The sequence below is a fragment of the Zonotrichia leucophrys genome, chromosome 15 (genome assembly GCF_028769735.1).
Source record: "Zonotrichia leucophrys gambelii isolate GWCS_2022_RI chromosome 15, RI_Zleu_2.0, whole genome shotgun sequence".
Lineage (NCBI taxonomy): Eukaryota > Metazoa > Chordata > Aves > Passeriformes > Passerellidae > Zonotrichia > Zonotrichia leucophrys.
Window position 1 is genome coordinate 8,533,203 of NC_088185.1, and position 16,238 is coordinate 8,549,440.

The following is a 16,238-nucleotide window of genomic DNA, read 5'->3' on the forward strand; positions in this document are numbered from 1 at the left end:
GCCAGCAGAGCTCCAGAGAGCTCCATGGCCCTGACCGGCTCCAGAGAGCTCCACGGCGGCTCCAGCTGGGCCCGATGGGCGCAGCCCTTGCCCCGCTGCTGCTCGGGAGCACCCGCGTCTCTCCGCAGCAGCTGCAGCATGAGGGGCTCCTCTTGGAGGGCTCAGTCTGGCCTGGAACCCCATGGGCTCTGCTGCTGCTGGGAGATCCCGTGCAGATACAACCTGCCCTTGCCTGGGGACAGGGCAGCTCCTGTGGGGATTGTCCGAAGCGCAGCCAGGGCTCTCGGGCTCCCGCCCTGACCCGGGACACGCGTGTCCAGAGGCCCCTGGCTGCTGTGGCAGGGCATTGCTGGGCAGCCTCCTGCTGTAAGCTCTTAGCAGCTTAAAATGCGTTTTTCTGAGCGAGTGCTGAGCAGCTGTGCTGGGCACGGCGTGTCCGGGGCGCTCAGCCCCTGGGAGCGCGCCAGGGCCGTGTCAGAGCCGCCGGGGCCGGTGCTGGCCCTGACCCGGGCGTGCCAGGCCCGGCGGGGAGGTGTCGCTGACCCCGGCGGCGGCGGGAGCGTGGCATGAATGAAGGGGCTGTGCAGCGGCGTGTGGCCAGAGCGCATCTGCGGCCACAGTGCCTCCTTTGTGTGCCCCGAGGGCCGGGCCCTGCTGCGCTCCCTGCCCCGCTCCCGGCTTTCTTCCTGGGCTAGCACCAGCTTATTATGGGGATCAAAGATCAGAGTATTTACTGCCTGTGAACTTTGCCTCTCTTCGTGCACCCTTCCCTGTGTGATGTGAACCATGCTCTGGAGGCTCAAGTCTTGGTCTTGTCACTGTCTCTCTCTGCCCAGATCCCCGGCCAGGCTCCCGGGTGGCAGTGAAGGATTCACCTCCAGGAGCTGCTGGCACCTCTGCTTTGTGCTGGCACAGGGCATGCTGATGGTGCACATGTTGGGGGTTCCCACCAGGGTGGCATCATGCCCATGACCAATCGATGGTTGCAGCTTAAGTAACTATTTTTATCTTTCAGTGGTATTTTTCCCCTTATCATGTCTCTTGCCCTTGGTGCTGTGTGTGTCTGCAGGGACCTCGCCACCTCCTGGCTCGGTGGCAGCAGGCTGATGGACATGGACATGGTGTTGCCCTATGAGGATGGCACAAAACTGCAGGATCAGCTGTGAGCTCACCACCACCACATCAGCAAGGCCGTCAGTTTCAAGGCTTGATCTGGTTCCTGTAGAAACTGGAGGTTGCTCCTGCCTGGCACGAGTGCCAGCAGCCAGCCATGCACTCTAGGGAGCAGTGCACTGGGGATGGGTGGCAGCAGGGTATGGCTGTGGTGCTGCCACTGCCTTTCCACATGCCTTGTAGATCCCACTGCTTCCTCACTCTGCTCCCGCTGCTTGTGGGGGCTATGCAGAGTTCCACACCCTGCTCTTGCTCCTCTTGCTAAAAAACACCACTAGAGAAACCTGGAAACCTAAAAAAGTGTCCATGGGGCAATGAGTCTCATCTTCGGACCCCAGGAGTCTCGGGCTTCTCCCCCACTCCTGGCAATGCGCGCTGTCCTGCTGTGAGCGTGCAGGAAGAGGGATCGCTTGGTGGGCTCATGTTTCCAAGGGAGGTGCTGATTCCATGAGTGTCGGAGCAGCTCCTCGCTTTCCCGGCAACAATCGGCAGCAGCCCGGGAGCTGGTGCGACCCTCTGCCGCACCTGCCCGCCCCTTGCGGCTCTCCGGAAGGATGACCGCAGCCCTCTGCACACTACCTCATCCCTGGAGCAGGGGCCAAGTGCCAGCCACGGCACAGATCCAGCCCAGCCCAGGGGACACCTGTGCTGCCACCCTCCTCTGTTCCCTGCTCCGAGACCCAAAGGTGGCTCAGGCTGGTGCTGCCTGGGGGGAAGAAGGTGCCCCAAAGAATCCCTGCTGAAGATGAGCCCGTTCGTTGTAGCATTGGCAGCCGAGCAGCTCTGCTGAGCCAGAGCCCATCCCTGGCCAAGCCGGCAGCAGGGGCTGCCTCCCGCTGGCCAGGAGCTGCTGCCGGGTTTGTTCATCCTGGCAGGGACTCGCCAGTGCTCCCGGCCAGGGCCAGCGAGGGGAGCTGCGGGCTGGGCCCCTTGGCCTCCTTTCCTCTGCTGCGTGAGCATGGCACGGATATTTAAGGAGAATGTGATAACACCGAGCTCCTGTGTTCTCACCCCCTTCCTACCTACCTGCCTACCTGCTGAGATCCTGGCTCCTGTGGGACCTGCCTGGACAGGTGCAATGGGATGGCATATGCTTATTCTGTGCTGAGGAGCTGAACAGCTGCCTCCACCAGCACGGGATGCCTGCACTGTGCTGCGGTGCTGCTCGGATGGGTGTGCAAGGCTTGTGCCCCAGCACTGCCCCATGGCTGTGGGAGTGTGAGCCACTGCAGCCTTGGGCCTGCTGGAGAGGAAAGGGCTGAACCTGCCCCAGCACTGTGCAGCTCCTTGGTGACTGCAGGGATGAGGGTCACCTATAGCGTGGCTGTCCCGGCTGCCTGGGCCCCGAGGATGGGGCTTCCAGGAGGTGCTCGCTGGGCTTTGTCCAGAGAGGGGCCTGTGCTTGCAGGCAGGAGTTGGGTTTGGTCTGTGGGTCCCCGTGGCACCGCCTGCCCCTCATCAGGTGGGAACCACCACGCTCAGACATGGGAGATGCAGGACCCGCTGCTGGCTGGGGAGTTCCCAAAGCCGGGGGGAGGATATGTCCCACAGCCTGTGTCTGCAAGGAATGGGGAGGGGACGGGCCAAAGCTGCCGTCCCCAGCCCGGTCTGCCTCCTGGCAGGCCCCTGCAGTCCATCTGCAGTCCCCCACACTGTGCGGGGGCGGGCTGGGGCACGGCGGGGATGCTGCCGCCCTCCAGCTTTGGGGATGGGGAGCGGGGCGGGGAGCGCCGCACCCGTGGGCTCCGGCAGCCCCCGCTCCCCGCCTGTCCCTGTCCCTGTCGCTGTCCCTGTCACGGGGACCCGGCGGGCGCGGGGGGCTGGCCGGGGGCCGGGCTCTCCCCGCTCCCTCCTAGCAGCCGAGGAGTTAAAAACTCAGCCCGGGTGATGAATATGTAAGAGCAGAGCCCAGGCTGGAGCCGAGCATCTCCCGGGCTGCGGGCGCTGCCAGCGCTGCCGCCCGCCCCAGCCCGGCACCGGGCGCGCTGCGGAGGGACGGGACGGGACGGGGAGGTGCGGGGGTCCCCCCGCTGCCCCGCGCCGCCATGGGCCCCACCGGGCTCGGCATAACTTTCCTGACACTGCCCCTCGTCGTGCGAGCGGCCGCGGGAGGTGAGCTGCGCCCGGGGCGGGGGTCCCGCGGGCGGAGAGGATGGGGGCGCGGGGCTGGGGGGCTTGGGGGGCGCGGGCTTGGGGGGCGCCCCTTTTTCCATTCCCTTCCCACGTGTCGAGGGGTGATGCGGGCTGAGGGGTCGGCAATAGGGGCTGGGGGACCCAGTCTGACCCAGGACCCTCTCCTGCTCTCCTACCGGCCCCTCCCGCTGCTGGACGGCCCTGAGTGCTGCCGGCCTCGGGGGGGCTCGAGGTGGTGGGGCCAGGGCCCCCTTGGGACAGTGGGGTCTTGGGCTTCAGCCCATCCGCCCCACAGACCTGCACCACCGGGAGGCACCGATGAGGACGAAACCTCGGAGCGAACGGGCGCTGCCGTCCCGGGCCGGGCTCTGGGTGCTCACCTGGTGCAGCCAGGCCAGGCTGGGGCGCCCAGCGCTGCCTTGGCTCATGCCGGAGGATGCTCGAGGGCTGCTGCGTGCAGGTCTGAGGATTTCCCAGGAATTCTTCTTGCCCCTGGACCCCAAGATCCCTGCTCTGGGAACCGTCAGAGTCCTGCCTGCTCTGTCCCACTCGCAGCTCTCCTCGGGGGCTGGCGTCTCCTGTACCACTCCAGTGAGACTGTGGATGCAGTGCCGCAGGCTGGGGCCTTGAGCAGCACAGGTGGAGGCCGGCAGGGCTGGCAGGGCTGTCTTTGTCCTGCTGCTCCGAGCGGCTGTGGCTGGCACAAGAGCGTGGCTCGGCTCGCCGGCAGCCGGCCCGCTGGCATCGCCCTCGGCCACCAGCGGGGACCCTTCCCGTGTCCCGTGGGCTGGGCCCGGGCTGCACCGGCTCCTCTGCGCCTCCTGCCAGGCGCAGAGCGGGGAGATGATGGCCTGCTCTGCAGAGCTGATGGCCCTGGGCGGGTGTGCAGCCAGCAGAGCAGGAGCGGGGCTTGCTCGGCATCCCCTCGGTGTCCCCGCACCTGCTGCGCCAGCCCTTGCCATGGAGCCCGCGGTACCCAGCGCCACCCGAGCGCTGCTGGGAGCTCGGCAGCTCTGGCTGGGGTGGCCCTGAGTGACGGGGCCGGCCACCATCCCCACGGCGTGGGCTCGGGCCTGCCCACGACCCTGCTGCTGCTGCCAGCCCCCCGGGAGCCGCGGGACACCGGGCACAGGGGAAAGGGGCACAAGGGAAAGGGACACCGGGCACAAGGGAAAGGGGCACAGGGGAAAGGGACACCGGGCACGGCAAGAGGGACACCAGACCTGGCTGAGGCTGCTCCCCTCGGCTCCCGCTCGCCCCTGCTGTGGGGTGAGCCTTGGTTGCCCAGGATGGAGAAGGGGGGATGGCTCCTTGAGAGCTGGGGAAGGAGCACAGTGAGCAGGAGGTTTGGCTGCCTTGGAGCAGCGATACTGAGGGAGGTTTCCCTGTGAAGCGTGTGGGGGAGGCAGGGAGGGTGTGAAAACACAAGCGCCAAAAATAACCGTGATGAACACAAGTGTTGGCGGGACCCCGGGCTGCACTGGGGGATGTCCTCATTGTCGGGGGGTTGGGCATGGCCATAGGTGGGTTTGGGAAAGGGTGCCTGTCTCCATCACCTGCCCTGAGCTCTCCTTTCTCCTGCAGGGCAGTGGTGTTACGACTCACAGGACCCCCGATGCGGTGAGTGGAGCCAAGTGTGGCTGTGTTGGGGCTGGGCAGGGCTCAGACCCTCGTGTCCCCCCACAGTGCCCAGCTGAGAGCGCCCTGGGCAGCATCAGCAAGGCCCAGGGGCAGTGAGGCATGGAAAAGGGTAAATCCCCCCATGGGAATGGTTAGAGGAGCTTCACTTTCGGGGATGTTGCTGTTGGGACTTGACAAACACCTGAGCTCCTTGGAGCAAGTCAGCCCCAGCCCTCACCTCAGCCAGGTCCAGGTGCTCCTGGGACAGCACCAGCTTTCCCCCTTCCACCTGAAACAAATTAAGTCCAGGCTTTACCCCATGCAGTGTAGGCAGCATTGGGGCCTGAGGGTCCAGGGGCCCGCCTGAGGAGGGACAGCTCCCTTTGAGCAGCCCTGCCTGGATGGGGAGGGAAGCATGGCTGGGGGCACTTTGTCTCAAAACACATAAATACAAATTACAAATAGCTTGTAAAAGGTTAATTAAAGATCATCAAGCATTTAATCAGCTGTTACGGCCCAGCTGTTTTATAGCTCTTGGGTTTCCATGCCCGGTGGCTGCTGAGCCTGGATTGCTGGGCTCGGTCTCACCCGGTTCAACGCTGCTGGGCAGGTTTTGGCAGGGCAGAGGGGCCGGTGGGAAGCGGCTGGAGCCACGTGGAGGCGGCTGTGTGCCTGCAGCAGAGCCATGGGGAATGTCCCCCCACACTGAAGGCACCTGGGAACCTGTGGGGCTGCCCAGTTACACCGTGCCAGGAACCCGCTGGGATGGTGGCACGGCCAGGCTGCAGCTCCCAGGGCTGCCAGGCAAAAAGTTGCCTGGAGTAACGAGTGGAGAACATAAAGGGTAAGGGCTGAGCCCAGGGGGCAGGAGGTGGGATACAGCCCACCAGTGTCTGTGGTTTTGTCTGCCCAAGAGGAAGTGAATGTCAGAGCTGAGCTATGGGGCACTGCTTGGGGAACAGTTCCCCAAACCCTGGCTGTAGGCAAAGCCATGATGTGTGTGTGAGGAGAGCCAGCAGTGCCTGCTGGGATGCGCTGAGCTCCCCTGGGAATGGAGATGCCGTGGGAGGACAGGGCTGGAGACACTGAGGGAGCTCCTGCTCCCCAGCTGGGACTGAGTACAGATACTGGCAGTGCCCAGGGCTGACACCTCAGTCCTGGGCTGCACCAGGAGAGTGGGTGCCATGGCAGCCACATGGAGCAGTGAACAGCAGGGTGGATGGCTGGCTGCATCCTACAGCTGTGGGCTGCCACAAGGGTTACAAGAAGAGGTGATGATGGGGCAATGGGGGCCAGTCACATATAGGGGTTGGTTGTGTGGTCTGGCCGTGGTGGCAGCCATGGGGACCCTGCTCAGAGCCCCCAGGCAGCACTGTGTGTTTGCAGTGGGTGCAGTCAGCTGCCAGCACTGCTGTGTCCTCACCCAGCTCCTGCCAAGGTGACCCCCTCACCCCAGGAGCTGCTGATGGGCATCGTGTGGTCACTCTGGAACATGTGTAGGATTTGCCCCAGGACGAGTTGTGTGGCCAGGTCGCATTGTCACCTGTCACAGCTGGACAGAACCAGTGTGAGTAGGTTGAACGTGTCACAACAGGCAGAAGGGACAGCGAGAAAAGCCTGCCCTTCACCAGCGTCAATGTGGACGCTGCTGCCAGGCTAAATATAGGCCCCAGCCCCTCGAGGAAATCCTGCTGAATTATGGATGAGGCTGCAATAAGCCCCTGCTCATCAATAGGAAGGAAACTTAGCCGGGCAGGAGAGCAGTTCCCATGGGATGCAAGGCCAGGCTGGCAGGGACAGCAGAGCTGGTTGGGGACAGAGCCACCCGTGGGCTTGTGTCCCCTTCTGGGGCAGTGGTGGTTTGGTGGCTGCCCGTGGTGCCCCTGCTCCCCCTCTGCAGGGCCCAGCCACTGGAAGGAGCTGAAGGCCACATGTGGTGGCAACAGGCAGTCCCCTGTGAACATCGACAGGCGCCGGCTGCAGCGGGATGGTGGCCTCGGGGACATCCTCTTCGAGGGCTATGACCAGGCTCCTCCTGGCAAGTGGAGGCTGACCAACAACGGGCACACAGGTGCGTGCTGAGGCTGGGCACCTTCCCCTGCCCCAGTTCCCCAGGCACCATCCTGACGGGGGCCTGGCTCTGGCACCACTCCGGGGTGCTGCAGGATCCCACGCAGGTGAATGTTAGTGCTGGGACGAAGCTGGGGGGAAAGAGCAGTGCCAGGGCTGTTCCCCACCCCGAGCCTCCCGTGAGCCTGTCCTGCTGCCCTTGCAGTGATGCTGAGCCTGGCGGGCGAGTCGGCCTCGGAGCACATCGCCGTCAGCGGGGGCGGCCTCCCCGGGCGGTTCCGCGCGCTCCAGCTCCACTTCCACTGGGGCAGCCCGGCTGGGAACGGCTCCGAGCACACCCTCGATGGACGCCAGCTCCCCATGGAGGTACGAGAAAAACCCCCCAGCACGTTCTGGGCTGCCCAAGCCCTTGGGGAGGTGGGAAGGGGAGGTGCTGGGGCACCCCAAGGCTGTTGTGCAGCAGGTGAAGGGACTCTGTGACTCTGCATTGGTGGCGTCAACAGTGCTCCTGCACAGGCACCTGGCTGATGAAAAAGCAGCTGAAGTGAGACTCGAGGTGTTTCTTTACCATGCATGGGCCAAGCTGCTTCATCCAAGGCACTCAGTGGGGTTTGGGGGGCTCTGTGCCCTGCTGGGGTCACACACTGAGCTAGTGAATGCAAGTGAGAGCAAGCAGGAGCCTGCTGTGCTAAGCACATTGGGATCCTTCTGGATGAAAGAGGCTCTGCGCCTCTAAAATATTCATTATCTGCCAGAGGAAAGCAGAATTTATGTTCTGTCTCTGGCGAGCACCCCGGGACTGCTGGCCCCCTTTTGCACTCCCTTCAAAGGATTCTTGCTTCACTGGGGTGCTTTGATCCTTCAAGCACCCACCCCACAGAAGTGCCAATAGGACCAGAAGGGAGAGGCTGGCTCAGAGTCTGGCCAAGCTGGCTGGAAGGATCCATAGCAGAACGTCCTGCTGCCAGGGTGTTGGCTGGGGGCAGCTGTGCACACCTGACTCCTCTGTGCTCTCCTCAGATGCACATTGTCCACATGAATGCCAAGTACCAGACACTGGCAGAGGCCAAGGGGCATCCCAATGGGCTGGCTGTCCTCGGCTTCTTCTTCCAGGTGGGTCTGCAGGGGCCCCCTAGAAACCGGGTGCTGGTGGTGCAGCTGGGTGAGCATTGTATGGGTGTCCTGGAGGAGTGGGAAGGGACAGGAAGGCTGGGTCAAGGCCAGGAGAGGATGGGGAACCCACTGACTGCAAGGGAACCTGCCTGGGAACCTTCCCCACTGCCCTGCAGCAGGGGAGGCTGGCTCTGCCTGTGGTTGCTTGGCAGGACAGGATGACCCAGCTCTGCCCTGCTCGGGCTCTGCCTGACTTCAACCACTTATTCTCCCCGGACACAGGTCTCTGAAACCACTAACACCAACTACAACACCATCGTGGCAGGGCTGAGGAATGTCTCCCATGCTGGTGAGTCACCTCCTCATCAGGGCAGGGCAGCAAAGGGGAGACCCTGCAGTGGGAGGGCAGGGATGCACCCCAGTGGGTTGGATGGGGGACCCTGCCATTCTCTGAGCTCATCTGGGTTCATCTTCTGAGGGGAAATTGATGGGGGCGGCCCTGCCGTCCCCACCACATCCCTGGCAGGGACAGGCTGAGTGTCCCTGTGCTGCCCCACAGGGGACTCCGTGGATTTGGCCTCCACGTTCCGCCTGAGCACGCTGCTGCCGCCTGCCGCCCGCCTCTCGGGCTACTACCGCTACCAGGGCTCGCTGACCACCCCCGACTGCAGCGAGGCCGTGCTCTGGACCGTGTTCGAGGAGCCGGTGGAGATCGGCCGGGAGCAGGTACTGCCATGCACGGCCCCACGTGCCAGCACCCACAGGCTGGGTGCCCAGGGTGACCTCTCTCCTTGTCCTTCCCGACCCTAGAGCAAGAGCACGGGGAAAGTCATCTCTATAATAATGCTCCTGGCAACTTGGCAATTAATTAATTTTATGAAGGTTAAGTAATGGAGATGTGGCCACCTGCCAGTGGGGAGAAATGCCATCCATACTGCACTCCTGCCCAGCCTTGGCATTCAGAAAGAGAAATGGGAGTGAATCCATTGAAGCTCAGTAGAGGCTCCAAGGAGATGGATGGATGCATGGAAGGAAGGAAGGAAGGAGTTTTCCTCTGCTGCTCAAGCATTTTAGTAGATGTATTTTCTTGAGAGAGTCATGGGCCAGCCACTCTCTAAGTGCCCACTGTCGGCACCAAAACACAATTAGCTCCTTGAAAACTCAAGATCTGATCCTTGTAAGGACCTGCCTCTGTGCTTACCTACGGGTCTGGCTGCAGCAGAGCACTGGGGGTGGTGGGAGGACACGCACTGGTGTGGGGCCATGCCCTGGGTCCTGTGCCATTGGCGGTGGGGCAGTCAGAGGTGGGCTGACAGTGGGCAGGGCCCTGGGGTGCCTGGCAATGCAGCTGCCCACCCTCCCTCTCTCCTGCACAGCTGAAGGCGTTCGTCAGCACCCTGCACTTCCCACTCGAGGGATCCACACTCCTGAAAATGATCAACAACTTCCGCCCGCCGCAGCCGCTCCGCAGCCGCAGGATCTTTGCCTCCAGGGGGGCCGCAGCCAGCGGGGGCTCCCTGCATGGGGACCGGCTCCTGTCACCCCTGCTGCCCCTGGCCCTGCTCAGCCTCTTCTCAGCAGCCCCGTAGGGTCTGGCCCCGCTGCAGTGGAGATGGAGGCGATGCGTCTTGTTCGTGGGAAATGGGAAACGAGGGAAAAAAAGCACCTTGAAACCTTGGCTGGGTGAGGATTTTGTGAAGCTGAATCTCTGCAGAGGTGAATCTCAGCAAGCCTGGAGCTGCCCTGGGCTGCCCCTGTAGATGGGCAGGGGGAGCTGCTGGGAGGGGGATGTTCTATTGACTGGAATAAAGCCAAGGTCCTGTCAGTGGGTTGCTGCCTCCTTTTTGCTGGCTCTGTCCCTTCGCCAGCTGGGGCAGGGGCTCGGCATGGCACTGTGGGGTCAGTGGGGAGGAGCTGGGGGAGCTGTCTGGGTGGCATTCAGGGATATCCCCTGCGTGCTGGTGCAGGCAGGCAGGAAAAGCCAAATCCCCGCCCTGGCTCGGGAAGCAGGCCCCGCATGCAGTCCCTGTGCTGCATTTGCTGCCCTGTCACCCTCCCTAGGGCTGGGGCTGCCTGTTGGAAGGGTGAGGGTGTCACTAGGAACACAGCACCTGCAGTGCCCTTGTGCAGGACACAGGGATCTTTCCACGGAGCTCATTTTGTGCTGGCAGGAATAACTGCATGAGCGGGGTGGTTCATAATTAATGTGCTGGAGCTCCAGGCATGTTCCCATCCTCCCCTGAATTATGGGCGAAGAGCACAGGCCGTTATCCGGGAGAAGAGGGGGCAGACTGAGGTTTTTCATCATTTCTGGATGGAACCGCTGCCAGTGCCGGACTCCAGCCCCAGCCCCAGCGGTGGCCGCCCCACCCGTGGGTCCCGAGTATTCCCGAGAATCTCCCACGTGAGGCTCCTGGGGCAGGCCCTCCATGCAAGAGCCTCTCCCTGGGCAGAGGGGCCCCGTCCCAGATCCCTGATGCCCACGCGGGGGGGATGTGGCTCTGTGATCCCCCGGAGCTGAGGGCTGGAGCCGCGGGACACGGGGACACGCCGGACACGCGGGGGCGCCGCGGGCACGCGCAAGGAGAGGGGCCCGCACGGCTTGGCGGCCGCCAGGGGGCGCCCTCTGCACGGCCCCGACCCCGCCACCCGTGCCCCGTGTGCTTCTGTCCCCATCCCTGTCACTGCCACCTGAGCCCCGTGTGCCTGTGCCTCGTGTCCCTGTGTCCCTTGTTCTTGTATCCCTGTCTCTGCCATCAAGTGTCCGTGTGCCTGTGTCCCTGTGTCATGCCATCGCCGCCTGTGTCCTCCTGTCCCTGTTCCTCATGTCCTTGGGGCCCTTTCCTTTGTGTCCTTTGGCCTCTGTCCCCTGACTCCTGGGCCCATATCCTTTCATGTCCTCATTCACTTTTCCCCTCTGCCCTGTTCCATATGTTCTTGTCCCCCGTGTCCTCATGTCCCTGTACCCCAAGTTCTCCTGCTGCTGTCCCTTGTGTCTTCATACAACCATTCCTTGTGTCTCCATGCCCCCAGCCCCTGTGTCCCTGTGCCACTGGCATCCATGGCTTCTTGCCCCTGTCCCCCACATCTGGATACCATTGTGCCCTGTGTCATCATGTCCCTGGCCTCAGTGTTCTACTGCTCCCTCTGCCCTACCACCCTCTCTGCTGTGCCCTCTCTTCCTCCCATGTCCGACCATGCCCCCATGTGTTCCCTGCCCCTCTATGTTCCCATGTCCTCTATTCTGCCTGTTCCCTCATGTCCACCCACGTCCCACCATTCCCAGCTGCACTGCCCAGCTCCAGCCCCTTGTCCCCAAAGGCCACAGGGCAGCTGCCCTGTGGATGTGCCCAGGTCCAGCCCAGGGTGGGCCCAGCCCCAGCTGGTGAGAAATGGGGGCCCAGTCGGCTGTGGTGAGCCCCAAGTGGCTGCAGCCCCCCAGTCCAAGCCAGTGCCAGGCCAGGGTGTGAGGGGCACCCAGGCATGGGGGACCATGGAGGGCACAGGCTGTGGCTCCAAAGGCATGGGTGACCAAAATGTTGGGCAGTGGCTCTGGGAGCAGGGACTCCACAGGGTCCCCATCACCTGGGGGACCTGGAGTCATCACCTGGGGGACCTGTCCTTGCTGGCTGTGGCATCCCCAGCAGAGGACAGTAGTGGCACCAGGCAGGGTCTGGCAGCAGAGATTCTCTGTACAGCTGGACACCAAAACCACCCCAAAGGCTCAGCACACCCTGGGCAGCCCTGCTGGGACTCGAAATCTGGGGGGTGCTGTGCCTGTGCTGGGAATGCCGGGCTGCCAGGGAAGGAACACGGCAATGCCCCCTCCATGAGCCATAGCTGAGTTGGGGCCAAGCCCCAGCTTTTCCCGCCCTTGCCCTGCCCTGGCACGGCCCGGCGGCGGTGCCCGGGTGCCACGTGCAGGGCAGTTTGTGCCAGGGCAGCGGAGCGTGCGGGGCCGGGGCTATTCCTGGCTCCCAGCTGATGTTTGCCCCAGCGGGCTCTTGCTTTTGGCGGGCTCCTGCTTTTGGCGGGCTGTAATTTTAGCAAGGGCTGTTTCCAGCCTGCGGGGCTGCGGTCAAAACAGCTGCCTGGGAGGGTGCCTGGCTCAGCTGGGGGGCTGTGATGTGCATCAGACCCCTGCCCACAGCCAGCTGGGGGGTCCGGCCAAAAGTGCCCAAAACATGGCAGAAATGTTTAAACCTGGTGGTTTGTCCCTGCAGTGGCTGCAGAGGAAGGGGAAAGGGCTGTGGCTCTGGTGTGGGGCTGGAGGCATGTGCACAGGGTGGGGAGCTGGTGGTGAGGGTGTCACTGCCTGGGGTAGGAACCCAGAACCCTTAGGGATGGAAAAGTTATCTAAGATCATACTGACAACGCCAGCTCCAGCCGTGTCCCTGCACACCACATCTGCAGGATGCAGGGTCCAGCCCCAGGGTGCACCCAGTGTTCTCCTCCACTCTCCATCCCGCTGTCTGCTCTGCCCACCCTGGCTGTGGACAGGGAAAAAGGCAAATCCGGCTAAAAGTCCTCCCTAACTGGGTGAGCCTAACCCCGAGGGCCTGGCGTGGACCCTGGCAGCCACCCCATCACACCCCTCAGCCACCACTGCCACCACCTTGTTGTCACCGTTCCCTACCTAGAAATTTACAAACATTAAACTAAAAAGTCCCACCCAGGGAGTCAGAACAAGGTCTGCAATTCAATGACCATGTTTCTCCAGAGAGGGAGCACCAGCCCTGCAATCAAATCTTTATCAGCACACCTGACTGGGGATTAGCACCTGTTTATCTTGAATATGAGAGAAAACAAGGTTTTGCTGAGTCCCCAGGCCAGGCTGAGGCTCTCCTGGGAATTACATTTTACTGCCACAATAAAATTGAAATAATAAATATTTTGAAGCAGCTGAAAGGTGTTTATTTTTTAGTTGGTTCAGCTTGTTTACAATCTGCTTACAAGCCTGGGCACTTATCTTTGGGGCTGTTTACTGGGCTCTCCCCCAGGCTCTGGTGTGGTTTCATACACATCTAAATAACCCCCAGCTAGGGGCTACCTTCCTGCCAGCTGCATGTCCTGGCAGTTGCTGTTTTGACACAGTTATGCAAATGATTGCTCTCGTCTTCACAAATGGGCTTGAATGCTCAGGTTGTGTTTTCGACCACACCAGCCTGAAACATTTATTTATTTCATTTAATTCTCTTCCAATTGCAGGGCAATAAACCCTGGTTTTGCACTCTCTTGCCCCCTCCAGCTGGGGCTTTGACCCAGGGCTGCCCAGGGGTGTTTGATAGTATTTTGTCATTCATGACTTGTACTTTATAATTTGTATCTTGTATTTTATTAATTTATAAATTTATTTCCCAGACTTGGGGAAACCTGCCCCATATTTTGTGAACCTGGAGGCTGCCCCTGTACCCAGCAACAGGTCAGACTGAGGGATGACCCCAGAGAAGGGGCTGCCTTGGCAGCAGGCAGGGACTGATTAGTTTAATTCAGTAAATGAGTGGGTAAATTCAGGGTGACCTGACAGCAGGGTAGCAGCAGGAAGCTGTCCAGGCTGGTCACCCTGTGGTGGTGGCACAGGGAGACAAGGCCACAATGTCAGTGTCAGGGTCTCTCCTGGCCTCAAAGCCCACAGGTGTGGGGTCAGTGGTGCCCAGCCTGGGCTGGAAGCACCGGGGTCACTGGAGGGGGATGTGTGTGTACATACGTGTGCAAGGTGTGTGCATACATGTGTGTGTGTGTGTGTGTGTGCGCGTGTGTACAGCAGCTGGGACATCCCACACCAGGGCAGGGACCGCCCTGTCAGGCAAGACCCCACTGGGTGCCTTGTCAGGGACACTCAGGGGACAGGAGGGGTGACCCTGGCCTGGGGACACGTACCCTGCTATGGCACAGAGTCTGCACAGCCTTGGCACCAGCCCCAGTGGGTCCCTGCTCAGCACCACCCACCCTGCAGCAATTTTGGGCAGCACCATGCCACCCCAACCATGCCACCCCATCTCAGGGCTGATGACCCCACAAGGTGATGATCCCCCACGGTGAGAGCCCTGGGGACACAGAGCTGGCCACCATCTCAGGGCTGATGTCCCCCACAAGGTATGATGGCCACCATCTCAGGGCTGAGCTGGCTCAACCGCGTGGTGCTCGCTTGCCTTCACACGTCAGCACCCACTGGAGACAGTTTCAGTTCCTTTTTTGGGGCGCCCTTTTCAATTTCTGATTGGGGACTGCAGTGGGTGAGGGTTAAATTTAGCCAGGGGATGCCCCAGTGCTGCACAGCTGCACGGTGGGGCTGGCTGGGGAAAACAGGGGCCAGTGCTGGCGTGGCACAACGTGGGCTCTGCTCAGCCTTTCCCCAAGTCCTTCAGAGAACACGGTGATGTGATGTGAGTGCAGGGAGTGCCAGGATGGGGAGCAGGACCCAGCAGCACTCTCCTGGTGCTCGGGGGCTGCAGCCCCCTGGCTCAGGCAGGGCAGAGACCCTGGGTGTCACCCGGGCTTGGCACAGCTGTAGCACCAAAGCGAGGGCACTCGGGCCATCCTCCCACTGCTGTCCCGGTGCCTCTGGCTCTGCCCCACTCCCCCCAGCCCGGGCTGGGGCTATTCTGGGACGCTGCTCTTGCTTTCGAGTTTCAGCCCCGCTGCCTCCAGGAACGCGGCTGTTTGTGCAGCTGCAGCTGCCTGGGGGCAGGCGGGACCCGTCCCCTCCTCTCCGGCTCTGCCACGCCGCCCGTGCCTCTCCAGACGAGCTGTTTCATCAGCTCCAGGTGCACTCTCTGTGCTCCTGCCACGTCCCCACAACAGGACCCCACCTCCTCCTGGTACAAGACGTTGGGGCTTGCCTGGCCTGGGGAAATCACCCAGTGATATACAATAAAAAAATAGCAGGTCAGGGCTGTTTTTTGAAGCACAAATGTGGGCAGAGGTGGTCATCATGGAGGGGACCCAAGGAGGGTTTGGGGACCAGAGCAGAGCTTTGTGCTCGAGGTTTGTGGCGGTGGTTTAGGGACGAGGGTTGCAAGAGTTCCTATGGTCCCACATTCCTTTGCCAACATTCCTGCATCCTTCACTCTGTTCTCAGCTGTGGGACCCCTCCAAGCCCATGATGTCCAAACCCCCAGGGTTTATCAAAAGGCCCCTGAAAGCTTTGTTAAGCCCTCACCTGGGAGCCTCAGCCTGAGAGAGCAGTTCTCACCAAGCCCAAACCCTTCATGGGATCCACTGCTTCTCTTTGCAGCTAATTAAAGCCTTCCCGAAGCATCTCATTTACTAAATTAGATCCCCCTCATTTTAAAATTACTGGCAAGCTGGGAAAATGAGCAAATAAATGACTGTTAGAATTGCAGTGCAGGAGCAGGCAGAGTGAGAGCAAGAGCTGCAGCTGGGGAGGGGAGGGAGGTTTCGGTTCTGCTCAGCACATTTGCTCACCAGACGCCCCCAGCCAGGGTGGTGATTGCTCTTCCCAGGCACTGCTTCCCTCCCTGCCAGGGGATGCAGCAGGCCCTGCATCCCTCTGTGATTCCCAGCCGAGGCTCTCTGGCCCTGCTGAAGGTTTGTTAAGGGTAAAGCTCTGGCTGGGAATTTGCCAAGTTGCAGGCAGCGGGGGAGGATGGGAGCCCTGGAGCAGCCAGGGCCACTGATCTATAATTAATCAGGCTTTTTTCTTGACAGTTGTTGCTTATGGAAAAGATTTAGAAAAATTTTTTAATCAATAATTAGTGAGATTTCCTGCTCCCTGAGCCAGAGATGTGCTGTGCCCTGCCCAAACAGACCTGAGCTGAAGCGAGACCCCAGCTCATGCCCCAAATTGAGCCCACAAAAGCTGGGGTGGTGTCCTATGACCAAGGAATGGGCTTTACTGAGGAAATGCCAAGATGAATCTCAGGACCTGGGGAAAGCATTGCCCTGCCACCAGTGCCCCTCCCCAGAAATGTGGCATTTCTCAGGGTAAAACCTGGCAGCACAGCTGGGATGGGGGCTCTGTGTTACCTCTCATTCACTGCAGCCTCAACCAGTACTGAGGTGATTCAGCAACTGCTGGAATTGGTAATTATTGAGGCTTGATCTTTGCAGCAGAAAAGAAGTGTACATCCTCCCTGGCAGCAGGTCTGGGTCATTGGGGCATTTCT

The 16,238-nt window shown here is 61.3% G+C and overlaps 1 protein-coding gene across 1 annotated transcript; it reads left to right on the forward strand.

Annotated features, from left to right (window-relative positions):
* Positions 1-2,933: 2,933 nt before the first annotated feature.
* Positions 2,934-9,934, forward strand: LOC135454718 (carbonic anhydrase 15-like). Its single transcript, XM_064727092.1, has 8 exons — positions 2,934-3,285; positions 4,891-4,926; positions 6,827-6,997; positions 7,202-7,362; positions 8,017-8,109; positions 8,392-8,458; positions 8,669-8,835; positions 9,486-9,934. The coding sequence occupies exons 1-8, from the start codon at positions 3,219-3,221 to the stop codon at positions 9,696-9,698; spliced, it is 975 nt and encodes a 324-aa protein (XP_064583162.1). The 5' UTR covers positions 2,934-3,218; the 3' UTR covers positions 9,699-9,934.
* Positions 9,935-16,238: the final 6,304 nt, after the last annotated feature.